The sequence below is a fragment of the Coregonus clupeaformis genome, chromosome 7, assembly GCF_020615455.1.
Source record: "Coregonus clupeaformis isolate EN_2021a chromosome 7, ASM2061545v1, whole genome shotgun sequence".
NCBI classification, from domain to species: Eukaryota; Metazoa; Chordata; class Actinopteri; order Salmoniformes; family Salmonidae; genus Coregonus; species Coregonus clupeaformis.
Window position 1 is genome coordinate 59496139 of NC_059198.1, and position 18741 is coordinate 59514879.

The window sequence follows — 18741 nt, forward strand, 5'->3', positions numbered from 1 at the left end:
TTAACAGAAATATGGGACCTATTGGGGCCCATCTTTCTAGTTTCCCCCAAAACCAAAGAGGGTAATTAAAACTAGCCAGGCCCTGGTTTGCTGTAAATCTTTCCTGCATCCCAACGTCTGCTCATGATAACTAGCACTACAATCTGAGCGGAACCGCTGTCTACCGTCTCAAGTTTTCAGACCTTTTGGTGCTGCTTTTGAGATGGGCTGGAAAAATACGACCCTGCTGTGTCCTGGATGCCCGGCCACTGACACATATGTCGATGGTTCCAAAGAGTAGTCGGGTTTCGGGACAGAGTCCACAGTCAGACGACAGCCAGGATTACAGATGGCTACGGGGCAACTCCCCTCTCACTCACTGTTCTGCAACTCTTCAGGACACCTTTCTCCGCTGCACCTCTTCTCCCAGAGTCTTCCCTAATCCCCCTTAGTCAATAAAAGGAAGGGGAATCAAACAAGCGCCACACTGTGCACACCTGCACAATAGAAGCACTCAATAACACTACAGCCTGGCCTCCACCTCCCTGTATGAAGGAAATTAAGGCCCTTTGGTTCATATACCCTTGTATGAGGTATTTACTCCGTCCAAAATAGAAAGAGAGAGAGAATAATATCTCACCACTAACAGAAATTGGTATTTTACCACCATGGGGGCCACTTGTAGGGTTAGTCATGTCAGCAATGGATTGATTTGTTTGAAGGTAAGATTGGAAGAAGGTTATTGTGCTGCAATAAAGTTGAATTTGAACCAATGGAATAGCCCCAAAAGTGCAAACCCTGCCCATCTGGCACTCCAGACAGGCTCAATCAGACCCAAAGTATTTGAAAGAAAACAAACCAACAAAAAACGCGGCATTAGAGGTGTACACTTCTCCATTTAATGTAGTTATGAAAGTTCAATCAGTAAGGCTGGTCTGAATGTATCGTCACTTCATGGAGTACAGAGCCAAAACAACAACAAAAATGTGTCACTGTCCCAATACTTTTGGAGCTCACTGTAGGTAAATTATACGAATGATGGTCGCATGAACAGGGTCCAAACAGGAACAGATTAATGAATGCACTAAATAGTGGTGAAGAATGAATTGGCTTGAGTGAAAGGAGAAACATAAGTTAGTACAATGTTCAATGTGTGATGTTGGGGAACTCCCTGAGCCACATTGCCACAGTTAACATTGTTTTCAAACAAATCCAAAACGGATATTATTGCAGTGCACAATAACGAAAATGTGTTTTGAGCAGGGCCCTCTGCTCTACTGAAAAGTAATGGTGGTTAGAATCCAACTGGGAGTGACAGTTGAAACCAGCTTGGTGGCAGTCTGGCTTAGTGGCATGACATATCATAAACTTCAGTTGGGCTCCTAACCACATTATCTACTTACATTTACCTTTTAGTCATTTAGCAGACACTCTTATCCAGAGCGACTTACAGTTAGTGAGTATACTGGCCCCCCGTGGGAAACGAACCCACAACCCTGGCGTTGCAAGCGCCATGCTCTACTAACTGAGATATAGGAGGGACTTCAAAAATAGAATCTACTTTAAATCACACCAAATAGTTTGTTGTGTCCTGTTTGGAAGGCTGGTGAGCTCATTCTTCAAATCTCCTAATAATTACTTTCTCCCAGCTAAACAATTGAGCAATTTTCACTGGGGGATTATCCAATTCAACAATTATGCAATTAAAATGTCCTTCCATGGTAGGTTTCAAATAATTGAAATTGTAGAAATGTGAAAAAATATTCTGCACACCTGATTTTACCTCTGCACATGAATTGTTCATGTTTTGGTCAGAGACCAAGACCGGTCCACCGGTATCTAATACGCTTAGAAAGTGGAGACATCATAGAACGTAAAAAATTGACGTTTTGGAGACACCGTCACGCTTGCTAGCAAAGAGATTTGCAGTGGCTAATTAATGGTAAATAAGTGAATTGTTTAGCCTCACAATTAGCCAAGATGCTTAGCTAGCTAGCTAAAATAGTTTACAGTTAGTTAGCAATCGCTTCTACACTTTTGCTAGGTACAGTAGCACTGCCATGTCAATTATAACCTGTCAAAAAATGACGGGTGTCTCCAGTTGTGTTGACATTTCACCATTTTGTCGCGCAGCCATGCATATCCATTTTCTATGCATATTGGAAACATTTGCAACCGATTAAACCACCCGTCTTAAAGACACAGGTAAAGCTACTGGAGGGAATGAATGAAGGAAACCTGGTTAAGTGGAAAGCATGCTAGTTGCACTGCACCTGATATGGGACGATGCTCTCATGGGCTGTTCCCCATCTCCTGGCTTCCTTCCCAGCATTGAGGTAATTTGCAGCAATGTGTGTGAGACAAGCCACCTGAGAGAGAGAGAGAGAGAGAGAGAGAGAGAGAGAGAGAGAGAGAGAGAGAGGGGAGAGAGAGGGAGAGGGAGAGGGAGAGTGAGAGGGAAGGGGACAGTGAGAGCAGAGCTTTAAATCTATGACCTGTCAGGAAGCTCATTACACCCAGCTGTTTAGTGAGTCCAGTTAATTTTAAAACTTTCACAGCACTTCGATGTGAAAACAAGCAACAGCTCCACCTCGTCTTGCAACATGCTTCACTCTATTTCTCCTTATCGGTTTATCATTCACTAAATAGCAACTGTCTATTGTCAGCTGATACATATATATGTTTTGAAGGTTTTAAGCACTAAGAGTAGCATTTCAGTATCTCCTGTTGTGTCAATGGCAGACTCCCGGGGTGAGTTGACAATGCCCAGATGAAAGCTCATATAAGATGCTCTGCAGCTGAGACAATATTTAGCTATGTAAACACTGATGCTTTTAGAAGATGTTGACGCAATTGTTTAAAGGAACATTCAGCGAGTTTGCCAAGATCAAAGCCCTGTAGTGATGATTTAATATCAGAAATGGGATGGAGGGTCTCCACACAGCATCTGCATTCTTCCTCTAAGCCCCATTCCAACTTCCAAAGCAAGCCTGGCCTGGCACACAGCCATGCATCGGGCCTATCCATCTCCCAACAGCTCCTACATTCAGGTAATTGTCCAATGTTAGCACAATTTTGGAACATACTGTCTCTCTTTGTGTTTAAATAACACCGGTCAACTTCTTGACTTCTATAGTTCGTTTTTTAACGGACTCTCAACAAAGTTAAACAATCACACCTGAAAGTGTGTAAACCTCTGTGTAAAATGGTTATAATAGCAAGATTGATTATGACAATAGTGGATGCCATATTGATAGCATTAAATGACAACAATTCAATTCCGACTTCCATTTAAGAATGTCTCAAGGCAGTCTGCCTGGTTGCAACGACATAATGGCAGATTAGTGTTAATTTTTAAAAACATTTTTTACATTTTAGTAATTTAGCAGACACTCTTATCCAGAGCGACTTACAGTTTTTAGTGAGTGCATACATTTTCATACTGGCCCCCCGTGGGAATCGAACCCACAACCTTGGCATTGCAAACGCCATGCTCTACCAACTGAGCTTCACGGGACTACTAATCAATAACATAACTACCATTTTTTGGAGGACTGACTCAATTGGGTCAATGTCTTACTAAATGTGTAATTCATTGTACTTTATACGGTGTCGTGTCTTTTACATTGCGATATGTAGGGACTTTGTTCGGATGGGGGTGGTCATTCATGCCAAGGGTTAGGCAGTGAACAGACTTAAGTACAGCAAGACTACTCCACATGACAAGAACCAAGTAGCAATTCCAATGCCTATCATTTGCTCCACACTGTTGCTTTTTGGCAGCAAGACGTAAAGAATAAATTACTGCACGCTTTCCAGCCATCCATGACTTCAGCTCTGTTCATTTTCGACTTCTCTAAGCCATTCATTCTAACTCATATTTATTTTAGCTACTTTCCTGCCAGGAGCTATCCTAATTTAGATTGGTAGGGTATGAATTTCCCTGACAGAAACCACACGCAGGCCATGATGACGATACCAAAGAAAATGGGCTAAAGGAATTGCTGAAGTCAAGTAGGTAAACTGGCAATGAGGACACTAAAAACAAGCCTTTAAAAAGCTGAGGTTGTGTCCCTCTTTGTGCCTGCACTCCATTCTGATAGGTCAGTCTTAGTCCTCCACTGGTTCCAATTTGGGGCCGATTCCACTGTCCACTGGTGTGGTTCAAGTCGAGATCTGTAATTGTCCCACAAAGTGTAAGCCATAAAGAGTTCACCCTCACTGCCTGAAACAGAAATGTGGTCCCAGGACAGCAGTCACTCTCCCTGCCACTTAGGCCTGTCAGGGAGATCACACAAGAGCTCTTTCAGAGCCAACTGTCCCTCTGCTCACATTGCTTCCACATACCTCAGCATCCTGCATTTGACATGTTCCTACTTACTCATGGAGTTTGATTATTTGATGCATCCATCTATAGAAATCAAACATGGTTGCAGAACAATACCAAATGGGTCTTGATTCTGTAACCTTAAGAATCTGTTCAGATTTGTGTTCAGATGTTTCTTAGAATGAAATACCCATATTGTGAGCAGATTGTAGGCTGCTCTGCCTTGGCATTGACATCTCCATATCATGAGAAATGTGTGCACTCAAAAGCCAATCCTGCAATCATGGTTATACATTTAATGTGTGTGTGACGATCCCGGCTGTCTGAGTCGGGTCCTGTCTGGTGACTAGTGTTCCTGCTCGTATTCTCCAGTTTCCCGAGGGTTCGGGAACGCTCCGGGGAGCGCTCTGGTTTTCCGCACCTGCATCCCATCAGCAATCTGCACACCTGGTCCTGATCATCACCCTTCTTAGGCTCTGGCCCAACATCCAGTTCCTGCCGGATCGTTAGCCATGAACAGTATGTTGTCAGCGTATCAGTCTCTGAGCCAGTAGTGTTAGTTTTGTTGTTTTGCACCTTTTTTGACTTGCTGTGTACTGACCTCCGTTTTGTTCTGTCTGCAGTCTCTCACCCGGAACCTTCACCCAACCTCTGCCTGATGGTCGGCGGCTGCCGAGCCAGTACCGGACCAACCATTGCACCCTCAACAACCCAGCCACGCCACCCGCTCTGTTCCCTGGATTATTCAGCTTCACTCGGACTCTATTAATAAACACTCACCTTTGTCTCACGTACCGTGTCCTGGTCTGCTTCTGGGTTCTGGCTTAGTTAACCGTGACAGAACGATCCGGCCAGTAATGAACCCAGCGGACCTGGACTCTGTTCGCCATGCTATTACCCAGCAGGAGAAGATGTTGGGCCATCATAGCACGGTACTACAGGAGATCGCGTTGTCAGTTCGGAACCTTTCTACCGGTCTGACGGAGGTCCAGAACCAACGCAAGTGTCCGGTGGAGGATCCACTACCGGTTTCACCCATCTCGCCTGCCGCTTCTGAAGCTGTGTCCATCCGTGAGCCCAAGGTTCCGACGCCGGATAAGTATGAGGGAGAGCTGGGAAGATGCCGTTCCTTCCTTATGCAGTGTGGACTAGTGTTCGATCTACAGCCCTACTCTTATGCCACAGACAAGGCTAGGATAGCCTTTGTGATTGAGTTGCTGCGTGGTCGAGCGCTGGAGTGGGCTTCAGCCGTTTGGGAACGACAGGATCCCTGCATGGCTTCATACCAGGGGTTCACGGCCGAGATGAGGAAGCTCTTCGACCATTCCGTCCGAGGGAGGGACGCAGCTAGGCGCCTGTTTTCGCTTCGCCAAGGAACTGCAGCGTGGCCGACTTCGTGATCGAGTTCAAGACGTTGGCTGTGGAGAGTGGGTGGAACGAGGAGTCTCTGCAAGCGGCCTTTTACCAGGGTCTGTCGGAGCAGCTCAAGGATGAGTTGATCTCCTATCCGGAGCCTAGTGACCTGGACAGCTTGGTAGCTTTGTCTATTCGGGTGGATAATCGAGTCCGAGAGCGAAGGAGGGAGAAGCAATGGGTTCCGTCCAACCGATCAGCTTCTCAGGATCCAGTCGGGTCGTCAAACTGCGCGGCTCGCTAAAGTTGGGAGGACTTTTAGCGAGCCAGTTTCGACCTCTCAATACCTCTGTCAGACCCCGTTTCCGGCTACCCTTATGAACAGGAATCAGAGCTTAGCGATTAACGCTTTTATCGATTCAGGTGCCGATGGAAGCTTTCTAGATGCCGAGTTGGTGGAACAGCTGGGGCTTTCCAAGGAGCAATTGCCGGAAGCCATTGAAGCTACCACTCTGAACGGCAGTAGTCTGGCACGTATCACGATGAGGACTGAACCGGTTAAGATGCGGTTGTCGGGGAATCATTCTGAGATGATTTCATTCTTCATTCTGCCGTCTTCCCATGTTCCTCTGGTCCTTGGATACCCCTGGCTGAAGGAACACAATCCCACGTTCGATTGGGTGACGGGCAAGGTAACGAGTTGGAGCCTTGATTGTCATGCTAACTGTCTCAAGACTGCCTGCCCCCATTCGGTTCCCAGTCAGGTGATTGAGGCTAAACCCCCAGATTTGTCCCTGGTTCCCGAGACATATCACGATTTGGGGGAAGTTTTCAGTAAGCAGAAGGCTCTGTCACTCCCTCCCCACCGACCATATGATTGTGCCATCAACCTGGTCCCTGGAGCTGTCTACCCCAAGGGAAGGTTATACAGTATCTCCCGACCTGAACGTGAGGCGTTGGAGACCTACATCAAGGAGTCCCTAGCTGCTGGTCTCGTTCGTCCCTCGTCATCACCCCTGGGGGCAGGATTCTTCTTTGTGGGTAAGAAGGATGGCTCTCTTCGACCGTGTATTGATTATCGGGGGTTGAATGACATCACGGTCAAGAACAAGTATCCCCTGCCCTTGATGAGTTCTGCCTTCGACTCCTTACAGGGTGCTACGGTGTTCACCAAGCTAGACCTACGCAATGCGTATCACCTGGTCCGGATCAGAGAGGGGGACGAGTGGTTGACGGGTTTCAATACACCGATGGGTCACTTCGAGTATCAGGTGATGCCGTTTGGACTGACCAATGCTCCAGCGGTATTCCAGAGTATGGTGAACGACGTCCTGAGAGATATGATCGGTCTCTTTGTGTTTGTTTACCTGGATGACATTCTGATCTTCTCGAAGGAACCTTCCGACCACGTCCAGCATGTCCGGCAGGTTCTGCAGCGATTGTTGGAGAATCGCCTGTTTGTGAAGGCCGAGAAGTGCGAGTTTCACGCCCACACGACATCCTTTCTCGGGTACATCATCTCCAGGGGAGAGATTAGGATGGACCAGGAGAAGGTTAGAGCGGTTCTGGAATGGGCCCAGCCCGGTACGAGATTGCAGCTCCAGAGATTTTTGGGGTTTGCGAATTTCTACCGCAGATTCATCCGGGATTACAGCCGTGTGGCCGCTCCGTTAACTGCCTTGACTTCCAGCATCAGGACCTTCAAGTGGAATCCGGAGGCGGATCGAGCGTTTCTGGATTTGAAGAGGCGATTCACCAACGCACCGATTCTCTCTCAACCGGACACGGCCCGTCAGTTCGTCGTTGAAGTGGACGCGTCTGATGTGGGAGTTGGCGCCATCCTGTCGCAGCGATGCTCCACGGACAGTAAACTCCATCCCTGCGCCTACTACTCTCGTCGCCTTTCGCCTGCGGAGAGGAATTACGATGTGGGTAACCGGGAGCTTCTCGCGGTGAAACTTGCCTTGGAGGAGTGGCGCCACTGGTTGGAGGGGGCGGAGCAACCGTTTATTGTCTGGACGGACCACAAGAATCTTGCTTACGTGCAATCGGCTAAACGTCTCAACTCCCGTCAGGCCAGGTGGGCGTTGTTTTTCGGACGATTCAAGTTTGCCCTGACGTTCCGACCTGGATCTAAGAACGGCAAGGCGGACGCCTTGTCCCGGATGTTCTCCAAGACGGAGGAGAGTGGGTCCAAGACCGAGACAATCCTCCCCCGGAACTGCGTCGTGGGAGCAGTTATGTGGAAGATTGAGGAGGAGGTGCTGGCGGCCCTTCGGACTCAGCCCGGTCCCCGTAACGGTCCACCCGGTCGGTTGTTTGTGCCTGAGTCGGTTCGTCCTGCTGTCCTCAAATGGTCCCACGCCAGCAAGATGGCTTGTCACCCTGGCGTGGCTCGGACTATGGCGTTTCTTCGCAGACGCTTTTTGGTGGCCTGCCATGGCCGAGGATACTCGGGGTTTTGTTGCTGCCTGTCCAGTGTGTGCGCAGAATAAGAGTACCAATCGGCCCAGCTCTGGACTACTTCACCCCCTTCCTATTCCCCGCGACCATGGTCGCATCTGGCCCTGGACTTCGTCACGGGGTTGCCCGCTTCTGAGGGGAACACGGTCGTTCTGACTATCGTGGACAGATTCAGCAAGTTCGCCCACTTTGTGCCAATTGCCAAGCTTCCCTCTGCCTCGGAGACGTCCGAGATCCTGGTTAGGGAGGTTTTCAGGGTCCACGGTTTGCCCAGTGATATCGTTTCCGACCGTGGTCCTCAGTTTACCTCTGCTGTCTGGAAGTCCTTCTGTTTGGCCATTGGAGCTACGGTCAGTCTCACATCTGGTTTTCACCCCCAATCCAATGGTCAGGCGGAGAGAGCCAACCAGAAGATGGAATCAACGCTACGCTGTCTGGTCTCTTCCAACCCCACCTCCTGGGTCTCTCAGTTGCCTTGGGTTGAGTATGCCCACAATACTCTTCCTACATCTGCCACTGGGATGTCTCCCTTCCAGTGCCTGTATGGCTACCAACCTCCCCTGTTTCCTTCTCAGGAGAAGGAGCTCTCAGTGCCTTCTGTTCAGGCCCATATTCGGCGTTGCCACCGGACCTGGCATCGGGCCAGAAAGGCACTCCTTAGAGTTTCGGACCGGTATCAGCTCCAGGCGAATCGTCGCCGGATTCCCGCTCCCACCTATACCATCGGAGATAGGGTTTGGTTGGCCACACGGGATCTTCCGTTACGGACTGAGTCTAGGAAGTTGTTACCGAAGTTCATTGGTCCGTTTGTGGTGGAGAAGGTGATCAATCCAGTGGCAGTTCGACTCAAACTACCGAGGACGCTCAGAGTCCATCCCACCTTTCATGTCTCCTGCCTCAAGCCTGTCTTCCTCAGTCCTCTGTTGCCTCCTCCGCCTCCTCCTCCTCCTCCTCGGATGATCGGAGGTGGTCCTGCCTACACGGTGCGTCGCATCATGGATTCCAGACGGGCGGGGCCGGGGTTTCCAGTATCTCGTGGACTGGGAGGGGTATGGCCCTGAAGAGAGGAGTTGGATTCCGCGGCGACAGGTCCTAGACGCAGACCTCATCAGTGACTTCACCGCCTCCATCCTGGCGCTCCGGGAAGTCCGCCCGGTGGCGTTGGTCGGAGGGGGGGTACTGTGACGATCCCGGCTGTCTGAGTCGGGTCCTGTCTGGTGACTAGTGTTCCTGCTCGTATTCTCCAGTTTCCCGAGGGTTCGGGAACGCTCCGGGGAGCGCTCTGGTTTTCCGCACCTGCATCCCATCAGCAATCTGCACACCTGGTCCTGATCATCACCCTTCTTAGGCTCTGGCCCAACATCCAGTTCCTGCCGGATCGTTAGCCATGAACAGTATGTTGTCAGCGTATCAGTCTCTGAGCCAGTAGTGTTAGTTTTGTTGTTTTGCACCTTTTTTGACTTGCTGTGTACTGACCTCCGTTTTGTTCTGTCTGCAGTCTCTCACCCGGAACCTTCACCCAACCTCTGCCTGATGGTCGGCGGCTGCCGAGCCAGTACCGGACCAACCATTGCACCCTCAACAACCCAGCCACGCCACCCGCTCTGTTCCCTGGATTATTCAGCTTCACTCGGACTCTATTAATAAACACTCACCTTTGTGTCCTGGTCTGCTTCTGGGTTCTGGCTTAGTTAACCGTGACAGTGTGTGTCTTTATTCCAAACCCTGATTGTAAAAGGCTCATCCTTACATTAACCTCAGAGTAATAACAGATGTTATTTCAAAAGGATTGGTTTCTCTGAGATTAAGCAACCACTTGATATTGTTACAAACAAACAGTGATAAACTGGTTGCAATGACGTCATGCTCATGTTGTACACTGGTTGTAGAAATATTTTTTTGTTTTGTTATGCAAACGTCTTCTTCTCAAAAACAAAACCAGTTAACAACCAGAAAATTACATCATTAAGATGTCATATGCCAAATTTAGCCTACCGGTTAATATGCACCGAACTCTGATAGCCAATTGCAGAAGTTTCTCATTTCATATTTCAATTTGGAAATATACTGTATATAATGCTAAAGTTCTATAATGCATAAATATTAAAGGAGCAATATGTAATATTTTAGCCATAATTAAAATGTCTTAATTTATTTGTAAAGACACTGCTTAGAACAACCTGAAATGTGTTAGTACTGCTTCTTACCTTCATATAATGATCCAAAATTGTATTGCTAAAATGTGCTATCAAGAACGGGAACCAATCATAATACACAAAGTTGTACACAAAACAACAGCTGGACAGACTAGTCACAAAAAAAATTATGATAATAATTTGCAGTATCACGCTGCGTTCTAAAACGTTCTCTCATGGATTTCTATTCCTTTGCTACTACTGGTATGTAATTGACTATTGGCGCTAGTTGCAGGTGGAAATGTTACATGTATAACCTTTAACTTTCTGTCAGCTATTGACCATATTGGATGTTCTACATCAGGCAACCCATCTCCACAGAAAAGACAAACTTTAAATGTGATTTATAAACATTTTAAAAAAGTCGGACAATTATGCATCTGGCAACCCTTTTAGCCAAAGGATTGGGAAGAAAGGCTAATCTGGATTGGCCATCGCTTTATGCTTTATCCAGCTTTATCCAGCCACCATCAAATTGCTCAGAGGTTAGATTACTGTGGCAAAAAAAGAGATCAGGGAGGAATGCACACTGGGATATGGAGGGGAGGGGTACTCGGGGTGAACATATTAATCTCTGGCAGCCCAGGGGTCGACCACAGCAACCACGACCTAAAAGCCTCAGATGTGACATTATGCATCGACCACAATCCACACACAATACCAGCCCAGATATCAGGGGACATGGAAACAAATATGCCACAACTTTCTGTCTATTGGAAGAACTGCAGTAAGTCAGAATACCTAGTGAGAGAAACGAGCATTGCCTTGTTTGATTCCTGGATGCAATTAGAAATGAATGAAGGTTGGAAAAAAACTTCCAAGGAAGAATTCCCTGACCCATAACATAGGGATACAAACAATTGTATTATTGGAGCTACCTCCCAAAACCACATCCTTTGTGTGAATTTGTATGATCCAAGGACACAGAGTCTGATTGGTTAGTTCTGCAACATGGTCTGATACAATATGAAGGCTCACCAGGGAAAATGGGCAATACAAGTGAACTCTCTAACATAAATTCCCGGAAAGATCCAAAGCCCCTATTGAATAAAATCGAAATTGCGGGATTCAACGATCAGTCAAAATCATAATTTCCATCAGAAGGAAGAAATTGTTTAAATCTAAATGCAGCTTTGAAAGTTGAAATGTACACTGTTGAAATGTAATAGTTCAAATCTAAAATATGTTTAAATAATAGACAAATTAAAAATACTCATTTATAAAGCAGAAAACGATTTATAAAACAATAGCTTCCATTTTTGTTACCTGTTACGTAGATGAGGCATACTGATGTTTTTATACTGTGGGTGGATAGAATCATTAATTGGCTATGGCATCTGCTTGCGTGAAAGCTTTTCTCCCTAGCGCACATATATGAACTTAATCTGATACCTGCCTTCGATGTATATGTACCTCCTTATCTCGTACCTCTGAGAAGTGTATATGTGGAAAGCCTACCATTGATGTAGAGATGTACAGTGCCTTGCAAAAGTATTCATCCCTCTTGGCGTTTTTCCTATTTTGTTGCATTACAACCGGAAAAGAGGTGCGTGCATATTTATTCACTGTCTTTGCTATGAAGCCCCTAAATAAGATCTGGTGCAACCAATTACATTCAGAAGTCACAAAATTAGTTAAATAAAGTCCACCTGTGTGCAATCTAAGTGTCATATGATCTCAGTATATATACACACCTGTTCTGAAAGGCCCCAGAGTCTGCAACACCACTAAGCAAGGGGCACCACCAAGCAAGCGGCACCATGAAGACCAAGGAGCTCTCCAAACAGGTCAGGGACAAAGTTGTGGAGAAGTACAGATCAGGGTTGGGTTATAAAAAAATATCAGAAACTATGAACATCCCACGGAGCACAATTAAATCCATTATTAAAAAATGGAAATAATATGGCAGCACAACAAACATGCCAAGTGTCACGTCCGTTAGAGTGAGTAGACCAAGGCGCAGCGTGAGATTTGTACATCTTATTTAATTAAGTGCACACACAATAAACAAAACAACAAACGATACGTGAAGTCCACGGTACAAACACAAAACCAACTGGAACAAGATCCCACAACTATTGTGGGAAAACAGCCTGTATAAATATGGCTCCCAATCAGAGACAACCAGCAACAGCTGACACTCGTTGCCTCTGATTGGGAACCACTCTGGCCAACACAGAAATACAAAACTAGAATCCCGACATAGAGCAACAACACATAGAATCTACACACCCTGGCTCAACATATAGAGTCCCCAGAGCCAGGGTGTGACAGTACCCCCCCCCAAAGGCGCGGACTGTGACCGCGCCTCAACATAAACCAAACAGGGGAGGGCTGGGTGGGCATTCCTCCTCGGAGGCGGTTCCGGCTCCGGGCTTGCCCACCACCCTCCAATAATCCCCCCGTAACGCCCCTGGTCCGGTCTGGCCCCACTGGCTGGAGCTGGACTGGACATCGAAGGAGCGGATTGCTTAAGCTCCGGTGTGGAGCAGCTGACCGGTACCTGATCAGGCACCGGTGACCCAGGCACGGGTTGTGCCGGACTGATGACGCGCCCCCCTGGCTTGGTGCGTGGAGCAGGCACGGGTTGTGCCGGACTGATGACGCGCACCCCTGGCTTGGTGCGTGGAGCAGGAACGGGCCGGACCGGGCTGAAGATGCGCACCCCTGGCTTGGTGCGTGGAGCAGCAACGGGCCGGACCGGGCTGACGATGCGCACCCCTGGCTTGGTGCGTGGAGCAGGAACGGGCCGGACCGGGCTGACGATGCGCACCCCTGGTTTGGTGCGTGGAGCAGCAACGGGCCGGAACGGGCTGACGATACGCACCCCTGGCTTGGTGCGTGGAACAGGAACGGGCCGTACCGGGCTGACGATGCGCACCCTGGCTTGTGCGTGGAGCAGGAACGGGCCGTACCGGGCTGACGACTCGCACCCCTGGCTTGGTGCGTGGAGCAGGAACGGGCCTTACCAGGCTGACGACTCGCACCCCTGGCTTGGTGCGAGTGGCAGGAACAGGCCGGGCCGGGCTGGCGACGCGCACCGTAGGCTTGGTGCGAGTGGCAGGAACAGGCCGGGCTGGGCTGGCGACGCGCACCGTAGGCTTGGTGCGAGGGGCAGGAACAGGCCGGGCTGGGCTGGCGACGCGCACCCCTTGGCTTGGTGCGAGGGGCAGGAACAGGCCGGGCTGGGCTGGCGACGCGCACCCTTGGCTTGGTGCGAGGAGCAGGAACAGGCCGGGCCGGGCTGGCGACGCGCACCCTTGGCTTGGTGTGAGGAGCGGGACTGGGTTTCGTCATAACCCTCCGCTCCCTCAGCTGCCTACACAGATCCTCTCGCCGTGCCTCTACTCTCACCTTCTCCCTTATCGCCTCCAGTAGCTCCACCCTCTGCACCACTAACTCCTGCTCCCTCTGCACCAATAGCCCCCTTAACCTGGTGGACTCCTCACCTAACCTCCTAATACGCCCTGTGGCAGCCTCCTGCTGCCCAGTCGCCCATGCCGTGTGCCCCCCCCTAAATTTTTTTGGGGGTTGCCTCTCGTCCGTCCGACGACGACACTGTTGACGCCGTTGCTCCTCTCTCCGTCGCGCCTCCACCGTCTCCTTCCATGGACGGCGATCCATCCCGGCCTGGATTTCCTCCCAGGTCCAGGACCCCTGCCCGTCCATTAACTGCTCCCACGTCCAGGCTGCCTGCTCCTGGACACGCTGCTTGGTCTTGGTATGGTGGGATCTTCTGTCACGTCCGTTAGAGTGAGTAGACCAAGGCGCAGCGTGAGATTTGTACATCTTATTTAATTAAGTGCACACACAATAAACAAAACAACAAACGATACGTGAAGTCCACGGTACAAACACAAAACCAACTGGAACAAGATCCCACAACTATTGTGGGAAAACAGCCTGTATAAATATGGCTCCCAATCAGAGACAACCAGCAACAGCTGACACTTGTTGCCTCTGATTGGGAAGCACTCTGGCCAACACAGAAATACAAAACTAGAATCCCGACATAGAGCAACAACACATAGAATCTACACACCCTGGCTCAACATATAGAGTCCCCATAGCCAGGGTGTGACACCAAGAGAGGGCCGCCCAACAAAACTCACGGACCAGGCAAGGAGGGCATTAATCAGAGAGGCAACAAAGAGACCAAAGATAACCCTGAAGGAGCTGCAAAGCTCCACAGTGGAGATTGGAGTATCTGTCCATAGGACCACTTTAAGCCGAACACTCAAAAGAGCTGGGCTTTACGGAAGTGTGGCCAGAAAAAAGCCATTGCTTAAAGAAAAAAAAATAAGCAAACACGTTTCATGTTCACCAAAAGGCATGTGGGAGACTCCCCAAACATATGGAAGAAGGTACTCTGGTCAGATGAGACTAAAATTCGGCTTTTTGGGCATCAAGGAAAACACTATGTCTGGCGCAAACCCAACACCTCTCATCACCCCGAGAACACCATCCCCACAGTGAAGCATGGTGGTGGCATCATCATGCTGTGCGGATGTTTTTTATCGGCAGGGTCTGGGATACTGGTCAGAATTGAAGGAATGATGGATGGCACTAAATACAGGGAAATTCTTGAGGGAAACCTGTTTCAGTCATCCAGAGATTTGAGACAGGGATGGAGGTTCACCTTCCAGCAGGACAATGACCCTAAGCATACTGCTAAAGCAACACTCGAGTGGTTTAAGGGGAAACATTTAAATGTCTTGGAATGGCCTAGTCAAAGCCCAGACCTCAATCAAATTGAGAATCTGTGGTATGACTTAAAGATTGCTGTACACCAGCGGAACCCATCCAACTTAAAGGACCAGGAGCAGTTTTGCCTGGAAGAATGGGCAAAAATCCCAGTGGCTAGATGTGCCAAGCTTATAGAGACATACCCCAAGAGACTTGCAGCTGTAATTGGGGGGTTGTCTTATTTCTTGTTTGTTTCACAAAAAAATGTATTTTGCATCTTCAAAGTGGTAGGCATGTTGTGTAAATCATATCATACAAACCCCAAAAAATCAATTTTTATTCCAGGTTGTAAGACAACAAAATAGGAAAAATTCCAAGGGGGGTGAATACTTCACTTATTCCACATTGTTGTTACAGCCTGAATTCAAAATTGATTAATTGTATATTTTTTTCTCACCCATCTACATAAAATAATACCCCATAATGACAAAGTGAAAGAATGTTTATATAATTTATTTGCAAATGTAGTGAAGATTAAATTCAGAAATCTCATTTACATAAGTAATCACACCCCTGAGTCAATACATGTTAGAATCACCTTTGGCAGTGATTACAGTAGTGAGTCTTTCTGGGTAACTCGCTAAGAGCTTTTCACACCTGGATTGTACAATATTTTCACATTATTCTTATTTAATAATTCTTCAAGCTTTGTCAAGTTGGTTGTGCATCATTGGTAGACAACCATTTTAAAGTATTGCCATAGATTTTCAAGCCAATTTAAGTCAAAACTGTAACTAGGCCACTCAGGAACATTCAATGTCGTCTTGGTAAGCAAATCCAGTCTAGATTTGGCCTTGTGTTTTAGGTTATTGTCTTGCTGAAAGGTGAATGTCTCCCAGTGTCTGTTGGAAAGCAGACAAGGTTTTCCTCTACGATTTTGCCTGTGCTTAGTTCTATTCCGTTTCTTTTCACCCTAAAAAACTCCCTAGTGCTTGCCGATGACAAGCATACCCATAACATGATGCAGCCACCACCATGCTTGAAAATATTAAGAGTGGTACTCAGTGAAGTGTTGTGTTGTGTTGGATTTTCCCCAAACATAACGCTTTGTATTCAGGACTTAAAGTACATTTCTTTGCCACATTTTTTGCAGTTTTACTTTAGTGCCTTATTTCAAACAGGATGCATGTTTTGGAATATTTTTACTCTGTACAGGCTTCCTTCTTTTCACTCTGTCATTTAGGTTAGTATTGTGGAGTAACTACAATGTTGTTGATCCATCCTCAGTTTTATCACAGCCATTCAACTCTCTAACTGGCCTCATGGTGAAATCCATGAGCTGTTTCCTTCCTCTCTAGCAACTGAGTTAGGAAGGATGCCTGTATCTTTGTAGTTACTGGGTGTATTGATACACTATCCAAAGTGTAATTAATAACTTCAGCATGCTCTAATGGATATTCAATGTCTTTTATTTTTACCCTTTTTAATTTTAAATTTGTACTTATTTAGGCTTGCCATAACAAAGAGGTTGAATACTTATTGACTCAAAACATTTCAGATTTTCATTTTTAATTAATTTGTAAAAATGTCTAAAAGCACAATTCCACTTTGACATTATGGGGTATTGTGTGTAGGCCAGTAACAAAATCTCAATTGAGTCAATTTTAATCCATTCCAGTCTGTAACACAACAAAATGTAGAAAAGGTAAAGGGGTGTGAATACTTTGAAGGCACTGTATGACATAACAGTCTCTGGCCAAGTGATGTTTGGCACAGAACAAGGACCTGCTGTGAGAAAGGGGTGAATTAGGGTTAGTTCCAGAAAAGAGATGAGGAAGGACCCCTTTAGTTTGTGTATTTTGGTTCAATCCACCCGCAATCTGCAGAAAACACCCTCGCAAATATTTGTTGAGCTTTACTTTTCCGTCGACCTGCCACGATAAGACTATAGAAAAAGTTGCACTGGAATGTTTCAGGCGTTGGTGGGAGGAAAATAGATCTTTCTCACAAAGACGACGCAATGTGCTCTCGTACTGTTTCAGGAGGACATTTATTTGTAAGGGCTTTAGTAAATCTCAAATGTCCTCTTTGCCTAGTAGTGCAAGTGAGGCCACTCGCATTCAAAGGATGGGGATCCTTAACTTCAGTGGGGCCTCCAGGGTACAGCAACCATAGTCATCAAAATGTGTAAAGACTGCTACAAAACTAATATCTACCGATACCCTGCGGCAATGTCAAGCCAGTTGAATAATTAGTTCACTGACTGCCTGTCAGTTAGGCATACGTTTAGTCTATCCATCTTGTGACATTTTAAAAAGCACCAAGTTCTATTTAAACAAGGCCTGCGTCTTAGACAGATTACTCTGCATGCCTTATCAATGTACCCGAGTGGAGCTTCATTGTCACATGGGTCCCATGTTACGATGTGAGAGAAACGAGAGCACTACATAAACCATTCTCCTAAAGCAACAGTGTCATCCCTCCGATTAATACGCAGCCAAGGGGCCTAACTTGATCCAGCTTTGAACTCGCCCTGTCTGAGAGATCATGGCAACATGCTGTCAGGAGAGACGCAAGTGCCGGGCCGACATGTAAACGCGGACGTTCTTCACACTCCATTGATTTAAATGGAATTACGTTCTTGGCGCCGGAACTGTCTGGTCTCTGCTCTCAACAGGAGACAGAATCTCTATTGATAGTCACTGAATCAGGTCTAGTGTATGCCGAGTGTTTTTAGATCTCAGGCACTGTGACGACTGGATCTAATGGACAGTGATCCTAACAGCAAGCTTGTGGGCACTAATAATACAGTTGACCAAAGGTTATGCATGGCCAAATCTTACTGTGTAGCTGCTTAAGAGCTGGCTGTGGGGAGAAACATACCATTTGTTTTGTATAAAACATTAAATATTATGGATTTATTTACTACAAAATATTTGTTTCTTCTAAAAATACATCATAGCACATTTCCTAACTGAACAGTTATCAAACTAAAAGTTAAAGGCGCTAACACATTTTTAAAAATTTTTGCATAGTAATTTCAGAAAATTTACATAATATATATTTCGCTAACAGTGGAATGGCAGTGTTTCACAGTATTACTTATCCATCAGTGTTGTGATTGGCTGTGATACTCGCCTATTAATTTCTCGCACCGGAGCGGCATCGGTTGTCAAACTGAGAAAGCGGTTCTGACTTTGTGGCTGTGTTATCTAGTGGAAATCGCTAATTTCCTTTTTGTAAAAATTCTGCACAGTTCGCTCAATTTCAGTTTATGTGAGAAAACAAGCACTGAATAGTGTAGGTACCATCTAAATCGCTATGTGTAGCACCTTTAAGGACATCTGACACAGTTCAGCAAATAGAAAGTGTTAGGTCAGATGGATCTCTAAAACATCCAATGAAATAAAACCGTGTGAGGTCAGACAGCAAAAACGTATGAAAAGCTTTGCGCACAGTCATTGAGAGATTATTTCTGTATGTTCCCAAGTATCACTTTCTTATTTGGTCTTGTGGCTCAAATGATATGCTTAGTGGGAATGGATTCTTTCCACCAAGAGCAAAGGAGGGGTATGTTTCATGATCAACAACTCATGCAAACTGGAAACCGCAAATTCGTTGTAGCTGGGGATTTTAATAAAGCACATTTAAAAAATTTGCTACCGAAATTCCATCAACACATCTCCTCTCTCACTTGTGGGAATAGAATGCTAGACCACTGTCATTCTCCATTCCGAG

The 18741-nt window shown here is 46.8% G+C and overlaps 1 protein-coding gene across 8 annotated transcripts in view; it reads right to left on the reverse strand.

The window, feature by feature from the left end:
* sugct (succinyl-CoA:glutarate-CoA transferase) overlaps window positions 1-18741 on the reverse strand; it is a 249022-nt gene that overhangs the window by 186659 nt on the left and 43622 nt on the right. For all 8 annotated transcript variants that reach the window (XM_041881048.2, XM_041881050.2, XM_041881052.2 and 5 more), the window contains one exon: window positions 2253-2348. In XM_041881048.2, the coding sequence (XP_041736982.2) occupies window positions 2253-2348 (96 nt within the window). The remainder of the gene's footprint in view (window positions 1-2252; window positions 2349-18741) is intronic.